Raw genomic sequence first — 17,320 nt, 5'->3', positions numbered from 1 at the left:
GCCGCCGTCGGGGACATGAGGGCCAGGGTCATGCCAGGGCCAGCGTCCACGCCAAGTCCATACCTCCTCCGTGGGCGAGGCTCCCACCAGCAGCACCACGCCCCACGTGGGCCCCGCCTCACACTCAGTGAACCCTAAACTTACACCGAGGCCGAAAGCACAAATGTCCAACAGTTTATTAATATTTTCTCTCTAAGCCTGTGTAGACCTCGACCAGACTTTCCGCTGCTGCGCGCCCAGGGAAACGGAGGGTGGCAGCCCGGGGGCTTCCACCCACCACAGACCGGCCACCACGCCAGGAAGCGCAGGCGTGAGGCTCAGAGACGGGCCGGGGCGCCACTGGAACCGCCGACGGACGTGCAGGCAGAAAGGGAGTCACGGGCATGAGCGCCCGAAGGAACGAGAACGCTTACCATGGGCGAGCATGCGGCGGCCTCAGGGAGGCGCAGAGCAGACGGGTAAAAAATTATGGGCAACTTTTGAGGGCAAAGTAATGCGAGTAAAATATGCTGCAAATAATGACGAGTGAGGAGAACCAAAGTGACGTCTGTGGAAGAAAATAACCAAGAGCTTTCCCAGGTAGCGCCTCTGCGCACGCTGAACACCTCTGCCTCAGCGCCCCGCCCCCGCCCACAAACAGATCCCCCGCCCCGCCCCGGCCACCGAGCCCCGCCCCGGCAGTGCAGACAGGCCTGCTCCTGGGGAAGCTGAAGACCAGCAGCTTTTCAAGGATGTGTGGGGGCCACAGTCCGTGAACCTGGACAGAGCATCTTTACTTCCCAGACCCTGTTCACAGCAGCCGGCCAGGTGCCCCCCAGCAGCCACCCGGATGCCTGGCAGGCGGTGCCCGGCAACAGGACAGGCTGGGGCAGAGGTGAGTCGCACCTGGTGCAAGAACACGCCGCCTGCGGCAGTTATGCCGAAAACGCGAGAAAACGGAAGCAAACGAACTAACAAATCACAACAAAAATAATTCTTAGACTGCAAAAAAAAAAAAACAACAGTTGCCAAGAGGCAGGCAGAGAGCAGGGTGGGGCTAAGGATGGGGCGACCACGCTGGCACCGGGACTCGGCCGGGCGGCGAGCTGCTCCTGGAGTCCGTCCACACTTCCCACAGCGAACCAAACCTACCGTCCTCTAACAGCAAAAACTATGGGAAGTCACCGTAAATCAATAAAATTGTAATTAAAAACTGAAAAGATAAATTCCTTGAAAAGCACGAAACGCAACGGACACAAAAGCAAAAACAATCTGCTAAAAAACTAATTCTAGCATTGACTACGTGCCCCAAAGAACACTCCAGAAAAGCTATTTAAACTAGAAAATACTGGGCCTCCCTGGTGGCGCAGCCGGTTGAGTGCAGCGCTGTGAAGCTGTCCGCAGCCTCTGCAGTACAAGTTCGATCCCTGGCCAGGGAGCTGACTCACACGGCGCAGCAGACCCCTCCTGTCTCGCCCGCTGCTCCCCTCAGCAGTGGGTTTCAGTGGATCTGCCTGTCCTGCTCCCCGCTCTGTCTCCGGGGAATCCGCTCACCCTCTCCCACCTCTGGCCTGTACCCCAGCTCTTGTATAAAAATAAATAAATTTAAAAAAAAGAAATAAACTAGAAAATACTTTCAAAACAGTTATTAAATCTGTATCACAATTCTCCAACTGCCGAGTCGCTGACCACGAGTCCCCTCTTCCTATGAAAGGCTCTGTACACGAGAGACGAGAGCGCCTTAGCTCAGGCCGACAGGGGCTGGAGGCAGGAAGCTTCTCCGCCTCGGCTCCCAGCCTCTGATGTCCACCCCTGAGGGACTTCTCGGGAGCCCAAGCCCACCCCATGCTGCTGGACCCCCTCACAAGCTGACCCAGAAATCAAATCAGTTATAAAAACATCTCTCTGGGGCAGCCTCGCTGGCAGCCTAGGGGCTGAGTCTCAGCACCTCCTCGAGGGCCTCCACAGCAAAGCGGCCTTAGTGTGACACCGGCCAGGGAGCAGCCCACAGGGCGCCGCAGGCCTCTCCAGTATCCCCGCTGCACCCCACAGCAATGACTCTCTGCGCCCCACTCTGTCTCTGGGGAGTCCTCTCACCCCCACCTCTGGCCTGCGCCCCGGTCCTTGTGTGCATAAAGAAATAAAAATTAAAATCTTACACTAAGGGAATAATTCTTAAAAGAAAGCCTCGCTGCAAACTCCCAAAGGGAGCGCGCAGGACACCAGACACCTGCACTCCACGGTCACCCCCTTCCTGGCGGGCAGGAGCATGTGGCCCCGGGCAACAAGACAAGGGGCTGCCCCAGGAGCGCGAGAATCTGATGCGCTCCCTCAAGGCAGGGTCGGTGCTGCGGCCGCATCCTGGGTCCTGGGCCGGCGGCTGGCAGAAGTGCAGCGCCCCCGACACGAGGGACCCCCCGGGCGCCCCATCAAGGTGAGGAGACCCACCTGTAGGCCGTCAGCTCACGCCTACCACTCGCAGGGGCCTCCTCCCGCTCGGGGCCCCACTCACTTGGCGGTGCCTCTTCCCAGGGCCGGTGCTGCCATCAGACCTGACACGGCCGCCGCCCGGGGCTGCCGCGGCGCCGGGCACGGGAGCTCGGAGCGGCCAGAACAAGCTCTCTCACGCACTGATGGCAAATCGCATATTTTCTCCGCTTCCAAACATCAAATGGCCGCGTAGCGTCTCGGGTGGCGTCTGCCAGCCGCATCTTGCGGTTCGGCCTGCTCCACGCCATCAGAGTCACCCCCCCCCCCCCGAAGCTGAGCTCCCGGATCACACATGGCGCACTCGGGGGCGGTGACGAACCTGGCACAGAGGGACCTCCAGCCCCCACAGACGAGCCACTCCAGGCCGCGTCTCCTGTGGGCGACCCTCGCCCGTGGCAGCGTGTGATAGTCACTCTCGTCGTTCTCGAAGCCTTCTTCAGACATCATGAGCGGCATTTCATCCAAGTGGGCTGACTCCTCTTCGAGCCGGAACCTGTGGCGGCAAGAAGAGGAGGCTGAGGCAGGAAGCCGTGCGCGGCACTGCGAGGGCCCGGCGCCAAGTAGGCGCTGTCACACGGCCGTGGGGCGCCCTCCTCACGGCCTCGAGCTAGCCATCCCGCGACCCGCCCCGCCGGCAGCTGCTCCGCAGGCGGAACCGGCGATGCTCTGCGGGGCCTCCCCGCAGCTCCTTCCTGACGGGAAGGTCAGCACCACGGTCCGCCCGCCCGCCGCCCCCTCGAGAACATCACGACCCGCAGCAGGAGCAGAGCAGTGGGCTTCCCGGTCACCCCGACACCGCGTGTGACACGCTGGCGGAAGGGGGAGACGTTCCACCAGCTTCCCACCCACCAGTCAGAATCACACGCAGTGGAGATGGGCACGCAGGGTCTGCTGCAGGGTGGGCAGAACCGCCCAGCTCCCCTCCCCCTGCCCTGGTGTGGCTGCGCCTCGTTCCCAACGTGCTGCGCAGGCCGCGAGCACCCGGCAGCTGCAGCTCAGACGGGGCTCTGAGCCGGGGACGCGGGTGCAGAGAACAAAGCCGGGAGCAGGCTGGGCCTGGATGCGCCGCCCGCACGGGGCTGAGGGAGCCTGCGGCCCCAACCTGCCAGTTCAGGGGTGCCATGACCAAGCACACGCAGCATCTGCAGGAGGCTGGTGAGACCCAGAGGCCACGAGATAATCCCCGAGGCCTCATGGGTGTGCCCCAAGCTCGTCCACGCGCAGACGGGGATAGAGCCGGGCTCGAGAGCAAGGAAGACCCTCGACAAGTGATAATCGCGTCATGAAACAGACAGCGGGTGGCTGAGAGCAGCCAGCAGGACCACACCCCGTGAGACACGGGTGAATATTACAGAAAGGAACAGAAGAGACTCGAAGCAAAGGTCTGACGTTCACAACCCTGGGATCCTAGAAAAGCGGATTAGGACAGAAAAATATTTCAAGCAACAGTGGGTAAGACCGTCCCAGAGCTGCTGAGAGACTAAGTCACTGACAGAGGCGGCTCCGACCCGGGACAGGAGGCCGCAGGAGACGCCCAGCGCGCGGCCGTCAGCCGGGAGCAGAGCCGGTGACAGCGCGGTAGCGCCGGGCTGACCCTGCGGCCGGGCTGTGGGGAGGGACGAGGCGGGGGAGGCCGCGTGGGGAGCCCTGACAGCGAAGGGCCGTCGGCCCAGGGCTCCAGGGTGGCAAAAGGGTCCTCTGGATGCGCAGATGGGAACCCGGTTGGCACCGCCGGTCTGCTCAGAAGACGCTACACATGCCCAGTCCCAGGGTGTGAAAAGGTCACCAGCCGGAAGCCAGAGCTCGGGGGTGAGGAGAGAGCAGTGCCAGGGCCTGCACAGCGCGTGCGGCAGGGCCCAGGCGCATGGCAGGGGTACCCGGTGGACAGGGCTGGGCAGCCCACAGAGCGGGGCCTCGGGGATTCTCTGGGCAGGCGGGGTGGGGCCCCAGCCCCAGGTGCCAGTGGGGCCCCAACACCCCAGCCGGGCCAGCCAAGAGGGCTCCAGACATCAGCACTTGTCACCTAGAGGGCAAAAAACCCCTCTAGAAGAAATAAAAATAATGACAACTAATTAAATGTAATGTCATGGGCATATGACATGCAAAGCCCGGAGGCAGAGCTGGGAAGCTGAGTGTGCAGAGGAAGCAAGGCCGTGCCTCGAGGCAGGGAGAGCAGGGAGAGCACAGCCCGCAGGCAAACAAGCCGCTGCCTCCTCCTCCGAGGCAGGAGGAGAGGGCCACGCCGCGAGTCCCACCCGACCAGCGCCAACGGCTGCCCGGATCCAGCCGCAGACGGAAGCACAAGGGCACCGGGAGGCCTTGACTCCTCTCAGCAACTGACAGGAGAAAAGACACGTGACAAGGGGCCTCCCTGGCAGCACAGGGGTTGGGTCTCAGCACTATGAGGCTACTGGCAGCCACCAAGGCCTGAGTTCGATCCCCAGCCAGGGAGCTACCTACAGGGCGCAGCAGACCTCTCCTGTCTCCCTGCTGCCCCCTCAGCAGTGGATTTCAGTGGCTCACCTGTTCCCCACTCTGTCTCTGGGGAGTCCTCTCAAGCCCGCACCTCTGGCCTGCACCCCAGCTCTTGTGTGCATAAAGGAAAATAAATATTAAAAGAAAATACAGGTGAGGGGGCGGGGGGGGGGCGGTGGTGCTGAACCCACCTCTATTTCGAGCCACCTGCTCCACCAGATCAAAGGACACTCATTTTAGCCTCTTTGTAGAACCTTCTACAAATAGTTGCCATCACTATCGCCATCACACAGAACAGCCCAGCAATCAGCACTTGTCATGACCGTTGGTCTAGACAAAAAAAAAATGACACGATCTATAAAATAACCAACCTAAAGCAGAGTATTTTTCCTGATAAAAATTCCTTTTTCCTTACTTCTCTGTGTAAGATTACGCCTCTTAAGACAGCCAACCAGAAAATGAATATTTATACAGAATGTGATTGAAATTCAAAAACCGCTGAAATATAATATAGCAGAAAGCGGGATTTTTACTCTCTTTCATTACGTTCTCTCGGCGATTGTGCTGCATCTTAGCAAGTCACAAGCCCGTCAAGCGCGGTGCTGGGGGAGCAGAGTCTGCAGGATAATGACGGTGAGCAGCCCGCTCCCCGGCCGCGACTTCAGAAAGGGCCTCTGAACTGGCAAGCAATTCATTCCATTCCAAAGCAATTTTCCTATTGTATTGAAAATTTTACCTCACTATTTAAAAACAATAAGATGATGAATAATGGATTTTTCCAGAGACAGGACAAGCAGAGAATCTTAAGTGTCTTTGTTGCCTGGTGTCATACACACTTAATTGGTTTGTCACTCAAGAAAAATCAACGTTTCCAGCAATTAAGTATAATTCTGGAAACATATTTTTAAAACGAGTAACAACAACGCGAACAAAGACGACAGAAAGGAGGCTGCGGAAGCCTCAGCCCGCCGCCCGGGGACGGGGCCGGCCGCACACCCGAGAGGCCGGCGCGAGGCGGCAGCAGGTTGGTCCAGTAACCAGCTCCGGCTCCGTCCGGACCTGAAGGCTCTAACGGCTCCACTGCTTCCCTTTCCACGAGAAACATTCTTGAAGTGAACTGACCTTAGAGGAGAATCACGTGAAAACAGGCCTCAGGCTTAAACCTACTTTGGGAAAATGAAAGGTCGCCTCCGGCCTGCGGGCACCGCGGAGGAGAGAGAGGCGCCACGCGCTCGAGGGAAGAGTCAACGCAGGGGAGCCAGGGCCCCCCACCGGGAGGCGCAGAGTGGGGAGCCAGCGGTAGCCACACAGGGGCAAGAGCCAGTCGGCAGCCCCGGCGCTCAGGGGGTCCCCGGTGGACCAGGCGGTGGCCAGAGCCCCCCCCCCCAGTGCGCGGGGAGACCCCGGGACAGACGCCGCCCTGCGCCGCGCGGCCTGAGGCGAGCTCCGGAGGCTGAGCCGCAGAGGCTGAATCGTGCGCAGACGCCAGCCACGGAATGAAGACCCGCGGCCCGGCAGCCAGACCCGCGGCCTCTTGCAGCTGCCCCTGCCGCTGTACAGAATGACGTGAAACATTCCCGATCCGGCAGGCGTAGGAACGTCACAGACTCGCGAGAGCCAGGCCCTCCTCCAGGGAATTCTTACAGACCTTAAGACTAGTCCAAGCAGTCCTGGGCAGCCTGGCCAGCGCTGAACCATCTGCACTTTCGAAGAGCTTGAAAATCGTAGCTGTCATAGCGAAGGAAAGTTTCACCCTCTAACCAGCATTTATTAGCTCATCACTATAATCGCAAAATTTTTAAGATTTGGAGAAAAGTGTGTATGAGCAAGGCAAAAGCCAGCACTCAAGACACGCGCTGTCCCCGCAAGACCCTCAGCAGCGGCTGCGAGACCAACTCACAGCAGCCCGGAGTCCTGCAGGGCCACAGGCCGACCGGCCGGTCCGCGGTCACGTCTTTGAAGGCCCACAGAAGCGGGCGCGGGAGGGGGCTGGGGTGACGAGTGTGTTCTCACTCGGTCCCTGGGTGCTGTTCTGGGAACACACTCAGGTACTGAATCTTACACTTTCTTTTCTTTTCTTTTTCTAAAAAAATTAATACAAGAACTGGGGAACAGGCCAGAGGTGTGTGGGGGGGTGAGAGGATTCACCAGAGAGAGAGTGGGGAGCAGAACAGGCGAATCCACTGAAATCCACTGCTGAGGGGAGCAGCGGGAAGGCAGGAGAGGTCTGCCACGCCATGTGGGTAGCTCCCTGGCCGGCTGGGGATGGAACTCATGCTGCAGAGGCTGTGGACTGCCTCACAGTGCTGTCTTTAACCCCTGCGCCACCAGGGGAGCCCTGGATCTTACACTTTCAACAGCAGACTTGTATGGCAGATCAAAAAAAGATTTGTGTGGTATGAACTACATATCCAAAAAATGCTGTAAATGGATGAAAAATAAAGGGGAATTTAAAATAAAGAGTAAAGAGAAAAAAAGAGCAAAGATAAATCAGCCCTCCCAGCCGCAGACCAAGTCAGAGGTGCCCCGTACCCCTGAAGCACAGCTGAAACCCCGGAGATTCTGCTGGAGAACAGAGAGCGGAGGGCAGAGCAGGAGGCCTCAGGCCCCTCAGCCGTGCAGCGCTGAGTCCCAGACGCCTCCTGGACCCCATACTGAGCGCCAGTCAGCAACCAGGAACGTCCATGGGGGCAGGCCAGAAACATCCAGGTCTCTTCAGCCAAGCACAGGACTAAAAACTTTAGACACCACCCGCTAGTCCACCCAATCTTAAAAAATGCACAGCACCCCCACCCCACACCAGAGCAATTATGATGGGAGCCCAGACTGCCACACTCCCAGCTGAGGGGTGCCTTCCCCTGGTGTCGGGGAGCAGGGGAGACCTTCATCCCAGGAGTCACTGCAGGGCCCACAAGGAGCCCACCCCACCAGTGTCGCAGGAGGACGTGCGAGAAACAGGAACCCTAAGCCCCCTCCCCGGGTGACAGCACTACATGCCAGGTGGGGAGAGGCCACCCCTCCCTGTCCCAGCCAAGGCCAAGTCGGCAGAGCCCAGCGGGAGCCTCTCCCGGCAGGAACAGCGCGCCGCCTCCAACAGCAGCGCGGCGTCCCCCGAGGTGGTACCAGGCGGCCCGCACAGCGGAAGACTTCAAGGTTCCGCGCTTGTTCGGAACATCCCCAAGTGTCCAGAGCACAGGGAAAGACACTCATGAGCCCAAGACCCGGGGACTCTCCGAGGGAAAGAGCCGAAGGAGCGAGCGGACGCCTGGGCCAGGACGGCACGGACGGGGGCTCCTCCGACCTGGGCTCTGCGACAGCCATCACGGACGCGTTTCCACAGACAAGCACGCACACGCCTGAGCAAATGAAAAATAACTGAAATGACGAGAACAACTGGAAACTTCAAGACCGAAAACGGGAGCAGCAGAGCCGGAAACGCTGAGCCGGCAGCGGCGGGGGTGGGGTGGGGGGGGGGGCGGCCAGGCCCGCGGGCCACGGGGGAGCCTCCCAGTCGCTGCTGCGCACCGAGATGAAACCACTCAAAGGTGCCCAACGGCGGCTGAAACGTTCTGCCTTGTCAAGGGGCATAACCCATACATCCCGGAGACCAAGCGGGTCCCCCCACCGTATAAACTCCAAGAAATCTGGGCCAAGGCCCCAAACAAGCGGCCCACAGAAGACCAGACAGACAGGTGTCCCGGGGCGACGACCTGTTTCCTGACAGAAGCCGGGGCGGCAAGAGGCGACTTGCTCCGGCGGATCTGCTCGAAACCAAGAGGCAGGAATTCTTAGCACAGAATTAGAAAAAGGAACTAGGGCATGTCAGGAAACTGGACCAACAGAAGGAGCAAAAACACCAGCAGCACAACAGGCTCACCCGCCCCCCACCACCGCCGGGTGCACCACAACTCGCCCCCGAGACAGCGAAGCTTTCAGGGCTGCCCATGGCCACACTGGCCCTGACTGCGCGGGAGCAGGTCCACGGGACAGTTATCGAAGGAGAAGAGGTCTAAAGAGGCGAGGACTCCACACGTCACTCAAAGTGACAAGAGAGCAAAACCAGTAGGGCCTCTCTGGGGCGCGGGGCTAGGCCTCAGCGCGGTGGAGCTGTCCGCAGCCTCTGCAGCACGAGTTCAAGCCCCGCCAGGGAGCTACCCACACGGCGCGGCAGACCTCTCCTGTCTCGCCCGCTGCTCCCCTCAGCAGTGGATTTCAGTCATTCTGCTTGTTCTGTTCCCCACTTTGTCTCTGGCGAATCCTCTCACCCTCCCGCGCCTCTGGCCTGTATTTACTTGTATAAATAAATAAACAAATCTTAAAAAAAAAAAAAAAGGAGCACTAGCAGTATACTGTGAGGAGCTGCGCATCTGTAGTGTAACAACTGGCACTACCGCTAATAAAATCTACACAAGATACACTGAAAAACGCCCAAAGCAAGCTGAATTCTAAAAAATGTCCAAGTAACCCACAAGGCAGGAAAAAAACCCTAGAGAAATAAAAAAAAAAACCAAAAACAGAAAACAAAAAGTAAAATGGCAAATGGAACCCCTACCCTAACTTTTAAATCATTATATTGAACGTGAATGTTCTAAATGCATCCATCATAAGACAATGACTGGCAGAGTGGATAAAAAATACAAACCAACCTGGGCCTCCCCTGGTGGCGCAGCGGTTGAGCGCTGGGCTGAGAGGCTGCCCGCAGCCTCTGCAGCGCCGGTTCGATCCCCGGCCGCCGGCGAGGGTCCCACCAAAAAAAAAAAAACAAAAAACAAAAAAACCAAACCAACCATATGTGACTACAAGAAACTCACTTCAAATGAAAGCAGGTTCAGAATAAAAGGGAGGGAAAATGACATGCCAGGCAAACACTGATGGAAAGGAGAGGCTGCAGTGATGTCAGAGAAACCTCAAAGCAAAAAATGACGAGAGACAGACAGGGAAATTCAGTCACGCAGTGGTAAAGGTGTTAGCCCTCAAGAACACGGAGCCGTCCCAAGCAGATGTGCGCCCAGCAACAGACTTGTGAAACATGCAGCAAAAAAATGATAAAACTAAAAGAAATAGACAAAACCACAATTACAGTCAGAGGCTTCCACACGTGATCTAAACAAGCGACAGAACATCAGACGGCAAGTCCACACGGACAGAAGACGTGAACGGGGTTCAATCGCCATTTCAGGACACCGCGCAACAGCGGCAACAGATGCACTTTCCTTTCAGGGCCCAGAGAATCTCACCGACAAAGGCTGGATCCTTGGCCCTAAAACAAACCGCACCAAATTTAAAATAACTGAAGTCACAGCAATCACAAAAGAATCACAGCACAAATCAGTAACGAAGAGTAAATCTTCCAAACACAATTCTAAACAATCCGTGAGTCAAAGAAGTCTCAAAAGAAACAAACTACCAAAGCAGACGGGTCCCAGATAAATCAATGCCGAGAGAGAGACGCACAGCACGAAACCCTTCTTTAAAAAAGAGGGAAAATGTCCCATCTCCAACCTACGTTACCACCTAGGAAACAAGAACAAGAGAGAAATACACCAAAGCAAACGGAAGAAAGGAAAAAATAAAGAGCAGAGATGAGTGCACCCGAAACAGAAAGCTCCGAGGATTAAGCACAGGGGGGTCTTGGACAAGACCAGAGCTCACCCGACCGCCCGGCCAGGAGCGAAGGCCCAGACCTCAGCACCGGGCCGCGCAGGCGACGGCGCACGCGCCAACTTGTCTTCACCGGGCCAAGTCCTCCAAGAGCAGAAGCCATCACAGCTCGCCCAGGTGAGCAGAGCACCGGGGTAGCGCAGCAACACTGAAGACACTGACTGTGTAAATTAAAACACCCAAAAAAGAAATCTCCACACCCGGACGGCCTCACTGGAAAATCCCACCAAAGCAGAGGCGGAGCAGCAACACCAGCCTACGGCGCGTCATGGCAAGGAAAAGGCAACATTTCCAGTTCACCTCGGGAGGCCAGGGGTCGGGGGGAAACCTGCCCGTGCCCGGTGCCCGCTGCTCTACCCGTGGGCTCCGACGCCTGAAGAGAAGGAAGCGCCGAGGACAGATGTCAAGGGCATCCAATCCCGCCCTCCCCAGGCTGCGGCTGAGCTGAGGGAAGACGTCGAAAGCAGAGCAGCTGGGGGAGCCGAGAGAAGCTGCACCGTGGAGAGTCGCAAACGGCGGGAGGGACAGCGAGCAGAGCCCACGGAAACGCCTCCGGGACGCGAGGCGGGTGAGGAAGCGTGAGTGGGTGCACGGGCACCGAAGCAGCTCACCGCGAGCCTCTGCTGCTACCTGAAGCTCTATGTATTCGCTGACGTGATAAAAACATAGCCAAGCTTCAAAAAACAATTCAGAAGCACAACACCCAGCCAAGTTCCATTTCTCCTGGCTCCTCCCCCCAACCCCCACAGCCAGCCTTGAAGACACAGCAGGAGCCAGCCAAGGGGCTCAGGAAGCGGGGCTTTCCTCCCCTGCAAGGCCGGCTCCCCCCACCGCCCCGGCGGCCACAGCGACCGGATGACAGCAAAGGGAGGCAGCCTCCGAAAGCCTCTTGGCCCAGGTCCCTGAGGCGCCTCTTCAGCCCCGGGTGGCCAGGGCACACACAAGGAGTGATACCTCGGCCACTGCAGTCGGAGAAGCCACTTCCTTCGCACAGGCTGACACTTCCATGTCTTACCAAGAGAACCAGGCTAAGGAAACCCTTTCCTCCCCTCAGCAGCACAGAGGCAAGTAAGAACCCCAGCAGCACCACATAAACCGAGCAGACCAAATATCACAGCATGAAGACCCCAAAAATCAAACTGCCATTGGAACCACCGCTCACTGATGCAGGCCAGGATCCATGTGCTAAATCCAAACAAGAAAACACCTGCTAAAATAAAAGGTACACATAGGACCCACATTCTTCTGACATAACAGACGAATGACCAGGATACAATTAAAAACCATCCCCCTTACCAAGAACCAGAACACAAACAACGTGAGTTAGGAAAGATAATTAATTGGGCCTCCCCTGGTGGCGCAGCAGTGGAGCGCTGGGCTGCGAAGCTGCCCGCAGCCTCTGCAGCGCCGGTTCAATCCCCGGCCGCCGGTGAGGGTCCCTCATGGCGCGACAGACCTCTCCTGCCGCCCGCTGCTCCCCTCAGCAGTGTACTTCGTCAGTCTGCCTGCTCTGCTCCCCGCTCTGGTGGATTCTCTCACCCTCCCGCGCTTCTGACTGTGCCCGGTGCTTGTATTAAAAAAGAAAAAAAAAAAAAGTTTAAGAAGGGCAATTAATTGACACCAAAACTAAGACTAAGTAAGACTAACTCCCTGGGAATATGACGACCGTTTTAAGCAGACAGACAGGATACAAATGCTTCAAAAATCAACTACAAACTCCCGTGAAACCAACAGAGATCAAAAAGTTGAAAAATATAATAGAAATAAAACCACTGGGTGGGATCAACAGTAGAATGAAGAGGACAGAATTAGGGAATTTGAGAACAAGTCAATAAAATTGCCACAATCTGAACACAAACTAATACAGGAAAAGAGTCAAAGGAAACGATGAAAAGTGCCAAAATTTTCATCAACACAGCCCCAGAATGAGAAAAAGTAATGGTTAAAAATTTCCCAAATTTTGAGAAACAAAGCCAACGGATTCAAGAAGCTTAGTGAATACTAAAGACCCTGAACCAAAAGCGACATCATAACTCATAACTAAACATCTGAAAGATAAAGAACGGCCCTGAATGACAGCAGACCCCTAATTACACACCATAAAAGCTGGAAGGAAGTGGAACTGTGTCTTCAAATGCTAACAGATGAATTGTCAACCAGGAATCCTATACCCAACAAAGCAGGAATGCAGGAGAAATAAAGACGTTCTGAGATGAAAGAAACGTAAAGATTAGCTTTAGGAAGTTCTTCTAAAGAAGGAAACCAGGGCCTTCCCTGGGGGCGCAGCGGGTTGAGCGCTGCCCTGTGGAGCTGTCTGCAGCCTCTGCAGCGCTGGTTCGATTCCCAGCCGGCCAGGGAGAATCCCCTATGGCGAGGCAGACCTCTCCTGTCTCCCCGCTGCTCCCTCAGCAGTGGATTTCAATCAGTCTGCCTGTTCTGTTCCCCGCTCTGTCTCTGGTGAGTCCTCTCACTCTCCTGCACATCTGGCCTGTACCCAGGTTCTTGCATAAATAAATAAAAATCTTAAAAAAAAAAAAAGAAGAATGGAAATCAGAAGTGGGCTGGGGGTAGAGACACCTGTATCATCAGGAAGGAGATAACACAGAAGAGTGAAATTATGAGGCACATACAAATGCTATCCTCATAAGTACGAGCTTTATAAGTCACAGTTGATGACTTAACGAGTACAGTACCATCTGATACTCAAGGATGACAGTCAGGAGCGTGGTGGCTGGAGTGGGGGTTGGGGCGTGGGTAAGGGCGCCGCTTCACTCCCCGGTGCTAAAGTACTAGCCCAACACACCACGCCGCGTACCGTGTAATTCTCAGAGCTAACGCTGCAAGACCACACGAAGCGCTGCGTTCCAAAGCACCGCAGAGATACCAAAAAAGCTTTTACATGATCCAAAGGAAGGCAAGAGAAACAGTAATGGGAACTGAAAGAGAAAACGAGTAACAAAGGGCACACTCCCACTCCCTCGTGTCCATAAGCACCTCCAAGCCAGTGCACACACACGAGACAGGCCGGCGCAGTGTCGAGCGGAAACCTGACCCCAGAGGGCACTCGCCCCACGGGTGAAAAGGACACCATGCCAGAGAAGTCCACAAAAAGCAGGAGCAGCCACGCTGGTATCTAATAAAGCTCAGAGGAAAGTACCAGAGACAGAGGAACGTGGAGCAGTCAGAGAATCCAGCCAGGAACAAGGACCCCAAGCGTCACAGCAAACGACCCGGCCCCCAGGTGCACGCAGCAAGGGCTGTGAACGCAAAGTGTGGCCACAACCGGCGGCGGCAGGTGGCTGCCCCCGACCGCGAGCTGCTGGAGTCACCCCTCAGAGGCTGACGGAGCGGTTGCTGGGAGGCGCACTCGGGGCGTCCATCACACCCTGGAACAGGGTCAGGGCGCTCTGTGGGCCTCGAGTCTCGTGAGGAAAAACATCGCCCCTGATTTGGGAGCCGAGGCTTCCAGGCGGACGGGCCTCGGGGCCCTCCCGCAGCCCGGCCAGACTTTCCAAAGTCCAGGGGCTGGGGTGCTGCGGCGGGCGCTGCAGTCGGGGTCCCCTCTGCACTCCGGGCTGGCTCTGGCCCCCTCGGATAAGAACCTCCAGGGCTCGGCCTCCGTGAGCTTCTCTGGCCGCCCTGTCTCCGAAGACCTGCAGCGGCCTCCAGGTGGGGCAGGCGGGGCGTCCCGGCAGGCGAGGGCCGCTCACCCGCGCCAGGGGCCCCGCCCCGCCCCGCCCCGCCAGCAGCGGGCACTCCCGGCCCAGGCAGCGCCCGTGGGCGCTCGCTCCCCGCTCCGCGCCTGGCCGGCAAGGGCGCCCCTCCACCCAGGCTGCTGCCGACCCCCCACACGCCCGGCCTCGCGCACCTGGCCGCCCGCACCTGGCCGCCCGCACCTGGCCGCCCGCACCTGGCCGCCCGCGTCTGGCCGCCCTCGCCTGGCCGCCCGCACCTGGCCTCCCGTACCTGGCCGCCCTCGCCTGGCCGCCCTCGCCTGGCCGCCCGCACCTGGCCGCCCGCACCTGGCCGCCCGTACCTGGCCGCCCGCGTCTGGCCGCCCTCGCCTGGCCGCCCTCGCCTGGCCGCCCTCGCCTGGCCGCCCTCGCCTGGCCGCCCGCACCTGGCCTCCCGCGCCTGGCCGCCCGCGCCTGGCCGCCCGCACCTGGCCGCCCGCACCTGGCCTCCCGTACCTGGCCGCCCTCGCCTGGCCGCCCTCGCCTGGCCGCCCGCACCTGGCCTCCCGTACCTGGCCGCCCGTACCTGGCCGCCCTCGCCTGGCCGCCCTCGCCTGGCCGCCCGCACCTGGCCTCCCGTACCTGGCCGCCCGCACCTGGCCGCCCGCACCTGGCCTCCCGTACCTGGCCGCCCTCGCCTGGCCGCCCTCGCCTGGCCGCCAGCACCTGGCCGCCCGTACCTGGCCGCCCTCGCCTGGCCGCCCTCACCTGGCCGCCCGCACCTGGCCGCCCGCACCTGGCCGCCCTCGCCTGGCCGCCCTCACCTGGCCGCCCGCACCTGGCCGCCCGCACCTGGCCGCCCGCACCTGGCCGCCCGCACCTGGCCTCCCGTACCTGGCCGCCCGCGCCTGGCCGCCCGCACCTGGCCTCCCGTACCTGGCCGCCCGCACCTGGCCGCCCGCACCTGGCCGCCCGCACCTGGCCGGGCGCGGCAAGGGCGCCCGTCGTTACCTGCCGGGCCGCTGGGCCCCCGGCCCCGCCGCGCTGTAGTAGGCCGCGCGTCTCCGGTCGGCCGCGCCGCGCACCGGGCACAGAGGGATCTGGTCCGCCATGGTCCGGCCGGCCGCGCCGCGCACCCCAGCCGCCGAGGCGCCGCCGCGCCCGTCCCGCCCCCGCGTCGGGGCCCGATGGCGTCACGGCGCGAGGGGGCGGGGCCCGCGGCATCACGCGAGGGAGGCGGGGCGGCCGGCGAGGTCAGGAGGCCGACGCGGAGCGGGGCGCGCGTGCGCCTGCGCCGGGCCGTGGGAGGCGGGGCGGCCGGCCGGCCCGGCGCAGGCGCAGTGCGCACCCGGCGGCTCCGCGGCCGCTGGCTGCCACCCCCGCTTCCCGCGACGCGCGTGCGCAGTCCCGCCTCCGCGGCCTCCTGGCGGGGCGTGTCCGCGAGGTGGGCGAGTCCGGCCCGCGCGTGCCGGCGGGGAGCGAGGCCGCCGGGTGCGCCCCGCCCCGCGCTTCCGCTGCGCCGGCCCCGGGCCGGACGCCTCTCCGGGCGTGGGCCCCTGTGCGGGGCGGGGACCCCTGTGCGGGGCGGGAGACACCTGTCAGGGGCTGGGGCACCTGTGCGGGTTGCAAGCGCCTGTGCACGGCGGGAGACACCTGTGTGGGGCACGGGCACCTGTGCGGGGCGGGAGACACCTGTGTGGGGTGCAGGCACCTGTGCGGGGTGCAGACACCTGCCCTGGCCACCCCCCTCAGCCCGGGTGAGGAGCTCTAGGCCCAGCCGTTCTCCCTCCTCACCTGCCTCAAAGTTCTGGAGTTGTAAATCCCATCGCCTACTCCCACTGCAGACGGCTCGGCAGGCCCTACCCTAACGGCACCCCCCAGCCCCCCAGATTCCACGACTCCTGTGAGTTGCCTGCGAAGAGTAGACTAACAGTTAAGTGTCCAGAGCACTGAAATCGGCTGTTGTGTTGTCAGCTTATGTTACCACTGAGGAATGTGGTATGGACTGTTTCCACTTAGTGGATGTGAGGTTTTCTTCATGCCCACATGGTCAGCTTTCCAAACTAGTCATGTTAAGTGACTGGGTTTTAGATTCCAAGGTCCACAATAAGGAGGGCCCGGCAGCATCCACAGCGTCTGCCTTGCAGGGCACCCCAGAAGGTGGGCATCTTCCTGGCGTCCCCAGGGGCTTGTGGGAGGCCCAGTCTGGACTCCTAGGGTGCCCTGCGCTTGCTCCAGGCTGGTCCCCTGCCCCCCAGCCATCCTTTCGGGATGGCCCCCAATGGCTAGCTGTCCCCCGACACACACTGTCACCTGTGCCTGAATATCAGTGGGGCCACCCCCAGCTCCAAAGCCCTAGAGGCGCGTCTTCTTCCTCTGGAGAGCTGACTCCTTCGCCACACCCTGGCCTTCCTGGCACGAGACTACGTGCCAGCTCCCTGCAGACCCCTACTGGGTCTGCTCTCGGACTGTGTGTTGTTGCGGATGGTTTATGGGCTTCAACCAGTGTGCTTTTTATTTCAAAGAGTTCTTGTCTCTTCCCCCCCACCAACCCATTGGTCTCATTTCATTTCTGCCTGCTTTCTTTCACACTTCTGATTGTGTAAGTGAAAAAAAATTTCATTGTTGATTTTAACTCTCAGCACTGGGCTGCTTCACAACTCTTGGAACTTGCATTTGCGGAGATACTTTATGTGGGAAGGGGAGAGGCTTCCCCCCACCCTGTGCCCCAGCCCTGCCTCTTCTCCTTGCCCTGCCCTGTCTAGCAAGGTTGCTCCTCGGCCACCTTCAGCCCTGAACCCAGGCCTGCCACCGCCTCTCAAGATGCTTCATGCCACACCTGTGCCCCGGTGCGTGGCAGGTGTGATAGGGGCACGACTAGAACTGAGCCATGGTGCCTGCCCCGCGGGTAGTCTAGCTGGGTAGGGAGCCCCCTGCCATCTGCCGACTGTGACTTGGAACGTGTCTGGGTGGAGTCTGCGTTCTCTCAGGACTCCACAGAGCAAAGTGGCGTGCTCGAGCCACGGAGCTGAGAGGAATCT

At 59.6% G+C, this 17,320-nt stretch overlaps 1 protein-coding gene across 1 annotated transcript in view; it reads right to left on the bottom strand.

The window, feature by feature from the left end:
• ATP9B (ATPase phospholipid transporting 9B (putative)) overlaps nt 1-15,391 on the bottom strand; it is a gene marked incomplete at both ends in the record, with an annotated part of 90,185 nt that extends 74,794 nt beyond the window's left edge. Inside the window, 2 exons of the mRNA XM_084252723.1 lie at nt 2,789-2,962; nt 15,291-15,391. Of these exons, the coding sequence (XP_084108849.1) occupies nt 2,789-2,962; nt 15,291-15,391 (275 nt within the window). The remainder of the gene's footprint in view (nt 1-2,788; nt 2,963-15,290) is intronic.
• Between the last annotated feature and the right edge of the window lie 1,929 nt (nt 15,392-17,320).

The sequence above is a fragment of the Talpa europaea genome (assembly GCF_964194135.1).
Source record: "Talpa europaea genome assembly, chromosome: 13".
Lineage (NCBI taxonomy): Eukaryota > Metazoa > Chordata > Mammalia > Eulipotyphla > Talpidae > Talpa > Talpa europaea.
Note: the sequence above shows the minus strand (reverse complement) of the source record. Positions and strands in the feature narration are given on the sequence as shown.